At 32.9% G+C, this 14,683-nt stretch overlaps 1 protein-coding gene across 1 annotated transcript in view; it reads left to right on the top strand.

Annotated features, from left to right (window-relative positions):
• The window catches only part of LOC114328138 (general odorant-binding protein 83a-like), a 63,166-nt gene that overhangs the window by 17,260 nt on the left and 31,223 nt on the right, over window positions 1–14,683 (top strand). Inside the window, exon 2 of the mRNA XM_028276914.2 lies at window positions 2,406–2,484. Coding sequence (XP_028132715.2) covers window positions 2,406–2,484 — 79 coding nt within the window. The remainder of the gene's footprint in view (window positions 1–2,405; window positions 2,485–14,683) is intronic.

Genomic DNA, 14,683 nt, shown 5'->3' with positions numbered 1-14,683 from the left:
TGTTCTGTATGATTCTACCTTGTTGGTTGGTTTCACTGGTTTGGGAATCATGATTATTTCAGATGTTTTCCACGTTATTGGTACGTATTGCAACCTGAATACTGTATTTATAAGGTTTGTGACTTTTACGATGGCCTTTCTAGGTAATTGTTTTAGTATTTCTCCTGTTATTAAATCAAATCCTGGAGCCTTTTTGGGATTGATATTGTTTTTGATTACGTTGGTAACCTCTTTAGGAGTAGTAGGCTTCATTAGGTCTTGATCAGGATTGTTCAAATCAATTTCAGTGCTTTGATCATCTTCGTTTTCGGCTTGATGATTATTTCCCATTTCGTTATTTTGGAATACATTTTCCAAGTATAAAGCGAAAAGATTTGCTATTTGTTTTCCATCTCTTGCCCATGTTCTATTTTCTTTTCTAATCGGCGGAATCTGTTGCGTTGGTCTATTTATTCTTTTTGTACATTTCCACAACGAGTTGTCAGTGGTTTGGTCATCTGTCAGATCATTTAGGTATTGGTTTACTGATTCATTTTTAATTAGATCTATTTCCCTTCTTAACTGTTGGGTGAGGTTGTTTAATACATTTTTATTTTCTGCAGTTCTGCTTTTTTGCCATGTCTTCCTGGCTTTTCTTTTTCTTTGCACCAGTTCTCGAATTTCTTTGGGATAATTTTGTCCTTTGGTTTTTCTTATAATTTGTTTGGTATTATTCCAAGCTGCTTATTGTTTATTTATGGTTAGTGTCTCTGTTTCTTCATCAAGTTGTTCATTAGTTTTGATTGGTACATTAAGCTCAATTCTGTCACTTAACTCCTGTCTAAAGCTAGCCCAGTCCGTTCTCTTATTGGTTAATGTTGGGATATTTTCTCTTAGTATTATATGCTCACTGATTGTGAGTAGTATTAGAGAGTGATCAGAACTGGGACCATCAACTTCTATTTTCATAAAATTTGTTGCAACTTTTCTTGAAATGAAAAAGTCAATTAAGTCTGGTATTTTATTTTGATCAGTGGGCCAATATGTTGGTTTTCCAGTTGAGTGCCATTTACCGTTTATCTTTTCTATTGCTGCATGTAGTTCTCTACCCTTTGTATTGGTTAACCTTGAACCCCATACAGTGTTTTTAGCATTAAAGTCTGCACCAATAATAAATTTTTCTCCAAGCGTGTTAAGCAAATGGACATAATTTTCTTTTTTTAGATTGTGTTTGGGTGGAAAATATGCAGCTGCTATTGTTACTTCATATTTTTTTGTTTTGACACTTATACTAGCTGCCTGGGATGGCTTCAGTCTCTATATTTTCTCTTTCGAAGTGAATTAGATTATTCTTAACGATTATTGCAGCTCCTCCACTAGCTGTGTTTTTAGGGTGAAGAGCTTGATATATTTGATATACTCTCAGTTTAATATATGTTTGTTTAGTGAAGTGTGTCTCTGATATTAAACATATATCAATTTTTTGGTTATTTAAGGTAAACAGCATCTCCTGCTGATGTTGCAAGAGGCCGTTTGCGTTCCAATGTAGTATTCTTATAATTACTTGGGATATGAAATTTCGGTTGGAAAGAAGTAACCAGACGTGCGAGCTTCCACATCGCATAGGAATAGTCCGGGCAGTGTTTGGAAAACTGAACTATGTATTTAATTCGGATTTACCCATATGCTTCAAAAGGAAAATCTTTGACCAGTGTATGTTGCCTGTACTCACTTAGGGAGCGGAAATATTAACACCCACAAAAAAAATGAAATACCGAATCCCAAACGAAGAAAAATGTCGTAGAACAAAAAAAAAACAGACGCTGTCAAAAAAATCGCATCGCTAAAGTGGAATTGGCAGGAGACGTCGTCAGATTGACAACCGACAGACAAAACGTATTGTCGAGTTGAGGCCACAAGAAGAAGCACTACGGAGCAGAGGACGCCTACCAACCAGCGTGTTATCGGTAACTGGATGCAAGCCGCACAAAACAGAGATAGATGGAAAGAGCTGTGGGAGACCTATGTCCAGCAGTGGAAGCGTACGGGTTGATGATGATGGTGAACCTATTCTGGATCAGCCACTGATAATTAATGCCACTTTGACGTACAATGCACGTTTAAACAAGGTATAATTCAAAAAATCGGCTATTAGTTAATAAAATAATAATAATATGTAGGAGGGTAAACTATTCAATGACGGCAGCCATACAAACATGTAGACATATTGATCGAAGACCTGTTTTAAGACCACAAATATTGAAAAGCATTTGATTGTAAATATAAATGATACAATTTAATAAAAATATTTCCCTATACCTATAGAAACCCTTTTCTTCAATTTTTGTTGCCTATAAATCCTAGCTCTGATTATAATATGTTACTCCATCTAATTATTTGTATCCCTTTAACAAGCTTTTTTTTAGGCTTCATTGCCAGAAAAGATACAACATTTGCTGGATTCTTTACATGCTACGTGTGTATCGAAAATTGGAGTTTCTGAAGGTGAGTTTAAGAAACCTTTTTTGCGGTGATGTAGGAGTGAAAAATAAAATTGTTTTGAATCAGAACCGTTAAGACATTTTAGTACAATAGACATTTTCTTCTTCTTCTCAGGAACAGCCATCAGACCAGTAAAAACATACGCGGCACAAACACGACCTGATAGAGAAAGAACAAAAAGAACAGAGATGAAAACACTTTGAAAAATTTATTGTACGACACTATGGAACAGAGATAAAAGTATAAATATACCACAGAGATGCAAGGTAAATAACATTAATAGCTGGGTAAAAAGAAACAAAAAGTGAAATGGAACGGCCACACAAGCAGAATGACAACAAATAGAGTAGTAAAGAAGGCGAGTGACGGCCACCAATGAGAAGACGATTAGTGATAACACCACAAAAACGATGGAACGTCAACTTACTGGAGGTACATTGAAAAAACAGACAGACTCATGTCTACACAAAAGAACAAGAAGAAGTAGGACTTGTAAATACAAATTATTTTAAAATGTATAAACATTTTCAAATTTTGTTTTATTTTGTTACAAATTATTTTGTTTCCTAACTACTGTAGATATTGATATTCTTATGTTTAGATATAGGAGCCTCATCTGCTATTTACTTATGGGATTAAGAGCTAGAGCCGAATATGGAGTTTGTCCTTAGCCCAGTAAATGACCGGTTTGGCGTGTAATTTTCAGGGGCAAGACGGATTTGCTTGAAAATTTGGATTTAGGTTCTACTTACCCTCCACTTCAAAGTTGAAATTGTGCCGTTGGTTGCTTTTACTTGAGGGGTGAAATTTACTCCTTCTCGGGAGTGAAAAAACATATGTCTAAAATAAGTCTGAAAATGGATAAATTGACTAATTCTAGGCAACTTTTGTTCTATAAGGTTTTTTAACTGCTTTAATACTTTTCGAGTTATTTGCGAGTTAAAAAGTGCATTTTTCAACAAAAAAAAACACGTTTTCAGGCAGTGTTTCGCAAATAACTAAAAAAGTAAGTACTATATCGAAAAAACTATTCTTACAAAAAATGTAGCCTGTAAAAAAAGGAACAAAATGGTGTATTCACTTGGACTATAAACTCAGTAGAAGCAAAGTTGTATATCATGAAATATACGTTCTTACTCGTAAACTTCCGAATCGAATGTTTCAAGGTGAAGTAACCAAAAAATGAAGCTCTTTTCGCGGAAATCTCATAAATGCTATTTTAAAGCGTCTAAAAATTTATTTTTATTTTTCATAAAAGTTTGTAGCATCAAAATTATGCGAGTTACGCTCAAAATAAAGTTGACCCGTTTTTTTTATATATATAATAAGTCGTGAAAATTTCCCCCTATTTAACACGCCAAATGAAATTAATCTTTACTGCTTTACTATTTACTTTATATATGTATTGTTAATATGATCTGTAAGCTTGACCTGTTTGAAGTGCTTATTTTTGGAAAAATTTGGTTTTATATTAAAAAAACTTTTTTTTTAATTTTGGAAAAAATACACTATTTTCAAAATAACTTGAAAAGTATTTGCGTTACGGAAAATCTCGAACAGTAAAAAAATATAGTTTTTACTCGCATCGACACTCCGTTTTTTTATTTTTATGTAAGATAAAAATTGGATAAGATATGGCTGTTCAAAATTTGCATACACTGGTGATTAGTAACTCGTTCAAGCCCTTTTAACTCAAACTCTTTTAAAAAATAAGGGATTAAAAAAATATATTTTAGTACTCTTATTGCCCTTAGAAAACCCTACAAATTGGTTTTTTTTAGCACTTTATAGCTTTAAAAGTAACCTAGTTATGATTAAAAAACCAACCACGTACAGGATGGAGCAATAGTGCGAGGAAGTCCAATTACTCGTTTGTAGTAAGAGATACGAAAAATGTTATTTAGATAAAGTTGGGGCACAGATACTACCATACCCTAAGTATATTTTCAAATATACAGGGCCACTCGTACTGACAGGGTGACACAAACCTATGTTTTTTTAAATGGAATACTCTGTATATTTTTACATTTTTGGATTCTCCTTAATGTCTTTTCTCTTAAAATAAAGTATTTTGTACTATTATATGAGATAGTTTAAAAGATATTTATCTATGGTTTTTGTCATTTCGTTGTAAGTCCATAACATACATATTTTAAATTAACTTACATATAAAATCAGAGTTTAAGTATAGTGAATTTTGAGAGTAAACTAAATGTAAGGCCAAACACTTACCATGTCGGGTTAGTATAATAAGGTTTATTTTCCTGGTTTTTCCCTCGTGACTTAATATGGGATCACTAACACGAGAATTTTGATCAAATACTACAATTTTTCTAACGGATATTCTTAAGTTAAAATTGATTTACAGAGGAAAGGACTAGCTTCCAATAAAGTTGTCGAAGCAACGCAACTCATAAATATTGGCAGTATCATTTTAGTCATCGAATTTATAATATATAATTCGTTATATTAAATTAAATACATTATAAATACACTATAAATAATAAGAATTGAATAACCTTTCAAATGCGCTACCACACGAGTCCTATTCCCTATTTAAAAATAAGGGGTGGGGGAAGTGGAAGGGAGGGGGTTGACAAATGACAGATGTATGTACCGTAAAAATGTGTCCCCATTAGATCAAAAATCAACCTGTTTCCTGATTTCGTCATACAATTATATGATTTTTTTATCATAGGGGTAGTTTTCAAACTTAAAATCAACTAACGGCAGTATTCAAATTTTGAAATGGAAGGTAAGTATAACCTAAATCCAAATTTCCATGCAAATCAGTAACGACATGGTATTCAGTTACATTGATTGTTTGAATTGTAACTATTCTAGGGGGTGAGATTTAAGGGTTGAACTGTGATAAAATCTCAAACTATGTTATTTCATGTTAATTGACATTCATTCATTTTATTAAAATATGATTTGAATTAATTACCCGCTTTAATTTACAATTATACAATTTTTTTATAATAGGGGTTGTTTACTCCCCTAAAAAATAAAAAGCAACCAATGGCATAATTTCAACTTTGAAGTGGAGGGTCAGTAGAACCTAAATCCAAATTTTCATGCAATTCGGTGCTGCCCCTTAAAATTACACGGTATCGCCGTATTTCCCGTTCATTTACTGGGCTACCTGTGAAATGCGTCTATTGAATATAATATATTATGTATATTGATAAGTATGATCCCTTTCAGGCTGACACCTCAGTGGATACAGGAAGTAGAAATAAGGGGCGAAAGGGCAAAATTAGTGCAGTCACTAAAGGTTTACACCTTCTATTTCGTTGAACCTTCATTGAGTTTCATAAAAATTGGTGAGTAGTTAGAGGATACCTCAAGAAACAAAAGTGACATGGCGCCAACTTCCGCTTTTACCCTGGGGGTAGATGCTACCCCTTCTCGGAGGTGAAAATTATTTTATTAAAAATAACCCCTCAAATCGATAGAGTGACAAAATTTTAAGCAAAATTGGTTATAACAAGTTATTAAAATAAATCAATACTTTTTGAGGTATTAAAGATCAAATATTTGAATTTTTCGTAAAAAATGCATGGTGTAAAGCGGTTTTTCATAAATAATTCAAAAGCTATAAATTTTACCAAAAAAGTTGTAATTAAAAAAATTGAAGATATTAAAAAGTTGAGTAGACTTATTACTTGAAAAACCTTTTAAAGTTAAGTAAAAGTGAGTTATAGGTGATTGAATATATTTTTTGTTCGGCTAGTACTCAAATCTAAGTATTTAAGTTAAAATAACGGGAAAACGATGCATTTTATAAAACATACTTACAAAACGCTTTTCAAATTACTTAAGAATACCTATCAAGTGAGCTCCTGATGAAGTTGATACCATCAAAGCTAATAGTAGAGGAGCAAAGTATTCTAAATGTGTCGTCACTCGAGTGTTATGGGGATTTATTGGGTTGTGAAACGTAGGTCCTAAAACCAAAAAAAAGTTAAGTAAAGTTTTCCAGTTTACTGGGCGCTTGCCATTTTTTAATTTAATTTTCCATTTCCAACAATAGTCCAGAGAAATAAGATTTTTCTCGTGACACATCCCCCTCCAGGCCGAAACCAAATTTTTTGAGTAGTATGGACATCTATCTTAATAATCTATATGTTTCCTGCAGCCGATTTTCATGATATACATAGTTATAAACAAATGAAGATCAAAAAACGGTAAATTTTCGCTTTTTTCGTCTATAACCAAAAAGTTAAGCATTTTAAACAGATTTGAGAGTAAGAACCTCATAACTCGTCTAAAAAATTTCAATATGACGTTCGCTGAATATGTCTATCCTTATTGGTTGCTTAGAAAATTGCAAAATAAATCATAAATTTTGAGTTTTTATAAATATTCATAACTTATGTAAAAATTAACTTAGAGTCTTCTTGTTACACAAATTGCTGAGATTTCTGGTGCTTAAATTATATTTTAAATTTCAAAGCAATTGGTCAAATAGTTTAAAAGTTATTTAATTTTTTTATCCAAAATTCATTTTTTTGCAACACTACAAGTCAGAAAATTATGAGGTTACAGTAAGATTTCTGACAGTTTATGGAAGAAGAACACTTGTGCTATTGACTTAATAAAAAAAATGACAAGAAGTAATTTTAAACAGTGTAAAATTATTTTGCAAAAACACGTCTATTATTTGCTTACTTAAAAACAATTAGAATAACTTTTTAACGGTTACCCGTAGAAAAATTATTTTCTCATACTTGTAAAGACTGAATTTTTATACACATTTAGAAAGAAAAACAATTGTCCTAGGACACTTAGGGGCGAAGTTAGCCCCCCCCTATTTTTTAACTCACATGTTTTTTCAAAATAATTTTGCAGTATTTAGAATTATTTTTTAAATTTTTTTTTTTAAATTAAATTAATACTATAAATCTTCTTCTTTCATAAACAATCCAAAGTATTACTGTAACTTCATCATTTTCTGACTTATAGCGTTGCAAAAAATTAATTTGGGAAAAACAAATTAAATACCTTTTAAACTATTTGACCAATTGCTTTTAAATTTAGGGTATGGTTTAACCACCAGAAGTCTCAGCATTCCGTGTAATAAGAACGTTCGAAATTAATTTTTACATAAGTTATGAATATTTGTAAAAACTCAAAATTTTTGATTTATTTTGCAATTTTCTAAGCAACCAATAAGGATAGACATATTCAGCGAACGCCGTATTGAAGTTTTTTATATGGTTTATGAGTTTTTTACTCTCAAATTTGTTTAAAATACTTTTTGTAAAACTTTTTGGTTATAGACGAATAAAGCGAAAATTTGCCGTTTTTTGATCTTCATTTGTTTATAACTATGTATATCATAAAAATCGGCTGCAGGAAACATATAGGTTAATATTATAGATGTCCATGCTACTTAAAAAATTTGGTTTCGGCCTGGAGGGGGTTGTGTTACAAACATGATATTTTTTTTTCCTTATTTCTCTGAACTACAATAGTTCTTTCCGATTATAACGCATCTATCCATAATTCGCAAAAATGTTTCGAATAAAAGTATAAAAGCATAAAAAATTTTGAGCAGATATTATTTAGTTTTTCGATCTGTCATTTATTTCACGAAATATTCGCTTTTTTCTTGTGAAATTTTGGGACTCACCCAGTTCCTTAGGCACGGCTCAAATCGTCAGATTTTTTAATTATACACTCTTTTGCATGTACTTAACTTACCTTATCTTAATCTGACAATTTCAAGTTTTTTTAAGGATATACATATTTTTTTCGGGCCCCCCTTAACGAACTCCCCTGTGTTGAGAGCCAATATATCGCACATCTAGTTCAATAGTGCCACAAGTAGGCCAGGGTAATAAGACAAAAATATACCCTGTTCGTGACACTCGAGCAGCCAGGGTACTAAAGCGTTTTTTCGACAGGTAATACCTACAAGAGCAAATTGTAACTGTTTCCTGCGTAGGATCTGGCGGCCATTTTTATTTATAAACAATTAACTGCTAAAAAATGGCATTTTTCCCTTTTTTTCAAATCAATGGAAAACAGTGGAACTTATGATTTTTTAGTACAAATATCTTTGAGATTATGGAAAAAGCTTTAAAATGACATATTACAAAGATTGATATACTCATTTATTGTTAATATAATTGCGAAAAAAGGTCGGAATTGCAAAAAAAAATATTTTCGCAATAACTGCTGTAAAAATTAGTGTACAGATTTGAAATTTTTGTCAAATGAGGGTTCTTTGGTGCTTAATATGTGATAAAAATTTCAAAGCGATTCATTTAATTGTTTAAATTTTATTCAAATTGTTTATCCCAGAGAGCATTTTTTTGCAATAACATAAGTCAGAAAAAAATGGCGTTAGAACCATTCCACAGGTGTCAAATGAAAGAGCATGAGCTGTATTTTCAACCTAGTTTAAAGAAAGCAAATAAAAAATGCATTTATTAGTAATAAATAATTACGCGAAAATATCGTAAATTTTTCCTTATAAAGTTTTTGAATAACTTTTACCAAAAAAATTAACTTTTTTACCCTGGTTTAAGTGCACAACTACCAAGAAATATTATTTATATCATAATTGATAAAAAATTGTAATAAAAATATATAATTTCTCATATAACAAAATAAAAAGTTTATAAGGAAAGATTTACGATACTTTTGCATAATTATTTATTACTAATAAATGCATTTTTTATTCGCTTTCTTTAAACCAAATTAAAAATATAGCTCATGCTCTTTCATTTGACATCTGCGGAATGGTTCTAACGTCATTTTTTTCTGACTTATGTTATTGCAAAAAAATGCTCTCTGGGATAAACAATTTGAATAAAATTTAAACAATTAAATAAATCGCTTTGAAATTTTTATCACATATTAAGCACCAAAGAACCCTTATATGACAAAAATTTCAAAGCTGTACACTAATTTTTACAATAGATATTGCGAAATTAATTTTTTTTTGCAATTCCGAACTTTTTTCGCAATTATATTAACAATAAATGAGCATATCAAACTTTGTAATACGTCATTTTAAAGCTTTTTCCATATTCTCAAAGATATTTGTACTAAAAAAACCATGTGTCACTGTATTCCATTGATTTGAAAAAAAAGGGAAAATGCCATTTTCTGACACTTAATTGTTTATAAATAAAAATGGCCGCCAGATCCTACGCAGGAAATAGTAACAATTTGCTCTTATAGGTATTACTTGTCGAAAAACTCTTCAGTACCCTGGCTGCTCGAGTGTCATGGAGAAAACCTTATTACCCTGCACTAAAGTGCAAAACACAATATTCTCGAGAAATGAGCAAAACGTTCTGTAGTAAACGCGTTTTGCCCTGTAAATAATTTATTTTGAGAATGATTGGCTTCAAAATTACAATTTAGGTAGCAAATTATACACTTATTGGCTGGATCTTATTACAATTTATTAAAAATAAAACGTTATTATTTTTTTTTTATTTAGAAAGTACAGCCGCATCCACCTTGATGGTGATTAGCGGCGGCTACAGAATACAATGCTAAATTTTATAAAATATTCCTGTGGATTTTAGAAATTTTGTAATATTGTCCGTTGAACAATTAGTGCCCAATAAATTACTTATACATTTAGGTATGTTAAACATGACGCGATAATTGGCAAAACGGGGGCATACAATTAACAAGTGATTAACAGTAATTTGGACATTACATATTTCACATACAGGTGGATCGCTTTTAGACAGTAAATATGAATGAGTAAGTCTCGTGTGTCCAATTCTCAACCGAGTTATCACCAGCTGTTCTCTTCTGTTACGAGTTGACGGCTCCCAGGCTATAATGTCATTTTTAATTAGTCTCAGTGAAGTTTGAGACGATTGCCATTCGTTTTTCCACTTGCACAAAACACGGTTCTTAAAGTAAGCTTTTATATCACTCGCGGTATTTCGACACTCATCTTTTTCTATATCGGCACATACGGCAATTTCACTCGCGCACTGGTCAGCTTTTTCGTTGCCTGCAATGCCAATGTGGGATGGTATCCATATAAATCTGATTCGTCTAGCGTTTTCTTGAGCCTGCATCAGTTCGAATTTAATGTGTTTCTCAATAGGACCTTTGGGATAGATCTGTTTAAGGGTTTGAAGACCGCTTAGTGAGTCACTTAAGATAACTGAATTAGAAATGTCATTAGAATTGATATGCATGATAGCTTTGAGCACTGCATAGAGCTCAGCAGAGAAAATCGAGAAGTAAGATGGGAGACGAAATTGATAAGTATTGCTTGGGGTAACGAAGGAAGCACCTACTCCTCTCTCACACTTTGATGCGTCTGTAAAGATTTTGTAACAATACTCATAATTCTCTTTGAGAACTAAATCTAGATGGTGCTGGATCTCTGCATGACTATTAATATGTTTGTCGAATTGGGTTAGCGCAGTATTTATATTGGGAATATTAATTAACCAAGGTGAGGGGTTTTTATTATTGATTGGAAGAATATCTGGGAATTCGACGTCGAGACATCTCAGGTAACACCGTACTCGTTCGTAGTAAGGTTTGTGTTTAGTACTATTGGTAAAGAGATTTATATATTTATTAGTGAATGTGTTATTGAAAAGAGGTTTGTTTACGTTTGAAGCTATTGACGTTGCATGTGACAAAGTTAAGGAAGTTCGTCGATGATATAAGGAAGGCTCTCCACTTTCACTATATAAACTTTCTACAGGTGATGTTCGGAATGCACCAAGAGATAGTCTAAGTGCTGTATTGTGTACAGAGTCTAGCTGTTTCAATAATGTGGGGGATGCAGAGGCGTAGGCGATTGATCCATAATCTAGTTTTGATCTTATTAACATTCTGTAGATAGTTAGCAAAGTGGAGCGATCAGAGCCCCAATATTTATTTGACAATGTTCTCATTAGATTTAGTTTCTTATTACAAGTCAATACTAACTGCCTAATGTGTTCTTTCCAAGTAAGTTTTTTATCAAACAACATACCTAAGAATTTCACACATGGTTTGAATGAAAGCGGTGTATTGAAAAATTTGAGATTAGGATTATTTGTAAGGTTCTTTTTAGAGAACACCATACCTACGGTTTTTGTAACTGAGAATTGAAAGCCTGTATCGCGAGACCATTCTTCGAGATTGTGTAAAAAACTTTGGAAAACTGTTGAAATTAAATTGATATCCTTGCCTTTTACGTAAACGACCAAGTCATCTGCATATAAGCGTGCTTTTAAAGGTTTCATGAGGTTTCCGATTATATCGTTAATGGCGATTAAGAAGAGTGTAGGGCTGATAATTGAACTTTGAGGAGTCCCATTTTCTTCCTCTTGTTTTTCGGAATAGTGGCTGTTAATTCTTACACGAAACGACCTATTCTCTAGAAAGTTCTTAATATAGTGAAGACAATTTCCACGAATATTCCACGACTGTAACTTTCTTAAGATGTTGTATCTCCAGCATGTATTAAACGCTCTTCTTAAGTCAAAACATACGGCAATACAATGTTGTTTCGTTGCCAGGGATTCGTGAATATCACTTTCCAGATCTAATATGTTGTCTATCCCAGATCGGTTTTGTCGAAAGCCATTTTGTTCATTTATAAGTAAGTTTGAACTTTCTAGCTGCCATATCAGCCTTGAATTGATAATTTTTTTCTAATAGCTTGCCCATTGCACATGTTAGGCTTATTGGTCTATAAGAATCAGGATCCAAACGAGATTTTTGGCTTTTGAGAAATGGAAGAATAATAGATTTTGACCAAACAGATGGGTATTGGTGCCGTTGCCAGATAAAGTTAAATAATCGGAGCAAGTAATTTTTAGCAGAAGTGGGTAGGTGTTTTAAGAAAACTGTTGGAATATCATCTGGCCCAGGACTTGTGTTTTTTAGTTCATTAAGTGAGTTATTGAGTTCTTGTAACGTAATAGGAGCGTTTAATGGGATGTTAGAATTTTCTAGAGAAAGGGTAGACTTTTCGGCTTCTAGTTTGTTTTCCAGAAATACGGGGTCGAGATTTTCATTGGAACACATCTGTCTGTAGTTTTTAGCTAATTCGTTAACAATTTCCAGCGGGGATGTGATAATTTGACTTCCAATTTTAAGACTAGATATTGGGGGTGACCCCTTTATGCCGGAAATTTTACGAATTTTCTTCCATACTTCTCTTACTGGAGTGGAACTGTTAATACTAGAGACATATTGTGCCCAACTGGATTTTTTTGTTTGATTTATTAAACGTTGAGCTCTAGCCTTCATTTTTTTGTAGGTTATTTTATTTTCAAGCGTTTTATGCTTTTTAATCTATTAAAAGCTGTTTTGCTGGCACGTACGGCTTCGCTACACTCCGAATTCCACCAAGGCACAGGGACGTGATTTTTGACGGGCTTAGTTTTGCCGATAAAGAGCTTCGCACTCTGCAAGATTACACCATTAAAAGCACTCAAAGATTCATTTATATTATCGCTCATTACAAGATTTCCCAAAGCTTTATCTATATAGTTTTCAAATTCGTTCCACTTAGCAGAATTTATATTCCATTTGGGCAAGAAAGATATTGGACAAGGCTGACTTGAGAGATTTTCAATTAAAATGGGATGGTGGTCACTACCATAGGTATACTGGAGAACATTCCAAGAGAGACGTGGGGCGATACCTGGATCGCACAAACTTAAATCTATCACGGAGGATTCCCCAGTGCAGATGTTAAATCTTGTAGGTGACCCGTCATTTAGGAAATTTAATTGAAGATCTTGCAATACCTTTTCTAGAAGTTTTCCTCTGCGGTCAGTACTCTTCGAACCCCAAATAAAATTATGACCATTAAAGTCGCCTACAATGATTCGGGGAGACGGTATCTGTTCGATAAGATTTTTTAAATCTTCATACGTAACTGAGGAACTAGATGGAATATAAACATTGCATATGTACATTGAAACAGGAGCAGTAATCTCTATAACTATAGCTTCGATATTACTATTAACGGGAAAATCATTTGCAACCAAAGAATTTTTAACAAGTGTCATAACTCCACCTGAAGAATAATTATTGTCACGTACTCTGTCTTTTCTAAAAACGTTAAAATATTTAGAATTATAGTTTTTTTGTGAGTTTAAGTTTGTTTCTTGGAGACATATTATTTCGATAGAAAATTCAGAAATAAGTTTTTGTAAGGTAGGTAGTCGATGGAAAAATCCATCTATATTCCATTGCAATAGCTTAGTGAATTTTATTATATTATGGAAATATAAAACTGATTACTCTGAGATGACTCGCCCTCGGATTCAGATACCTCGTTTCCTAAGTGGCGTAGGATTTTCTTTCTGAGAGTGGTGATAAAACGTTTGGATGATCTATTTTGCAATTGTGGATAAACTTTAGTTAACATGTAGTGTAAGTCCATTAGGTTGGTAGTGAAATCTTGAATAATTATATCAATAGGGTTTTGCGCGCCAGTAATACTGCTAATAAGAAGGTTCAGTTGGTCAAAGTTGAGGACAAATGCGGGCGAATGATTTTTGATAAAAGTTTTGGCAGGTCCAAGATCATGTTTTTTGACTGATTTCGTTGCTACATGCTCCTCGTCGCTTTTAATCTTCTTGGCTTTAGGTTTAGATGTAGGTACAATAAAGGGTTTTTCTGTATGACTTGTTTCTGGGGAAGTGAGAACTTCATTGATACTACGTTTCGACTGAAGGTCGACATTAATGGGTATGGAGGTGTCCATGGTGCTAACTTCTTGACTTTTTTCTATATTAGGATTGTTTAGATTATTTGCTGAGCTTTCTTCGATAGGAATTTGTTCGTGAGATAGAATTGTAGCTGTAGGTTGAGGCATAGTTTCGGGCGAGGAAGAAGAGATCGGTTGACTGTTATTTGAATTTGCTAGTGATTCCATTTTATCGGGACAGTTTGCGACGATGTGCCCAGACTTTTTGCAGGTATAACAGGCCGTAGTTTCTAAGAAAATTCGATATGTTGTATTATCAAAGTCTAAAAGGAATGAGTCGGGTAAGGAGATATTGTGAGGACTAACGTATATTTGTCTTCTGAAGCTCAAAATATGATTGTATTCAGGAAGATTAGAACTGATTTTTAGGAAGGTGACTGGGGAGAGAAGATTAAGTCCTATTTTTTGCAAATAATCAGTTAACAAACTGTGTGGTATACTGGGACATACGTTTGACAAAACAATACGTTCGGCTGGAGAAATCAGTCT

This window comes from Diabrotica virgifera, chromosome 4, assembly GCF_917563875.1.
Source record: "Diabrotica virgifera virgifera chromosome 4, PGI_DIABVI_V3a".
NCBI classification, from domain to species: Eukaryota; Metazoa; Arthropoda; class Insecta; order Coleoptera; family Chrysomelidae; genus Diabrotica; species Diabrotica virgifera.
Note: the sequence above shows the minus strand (reverse complement) of the source record. Positions and strands in the feature narration are given on the sequence as shown.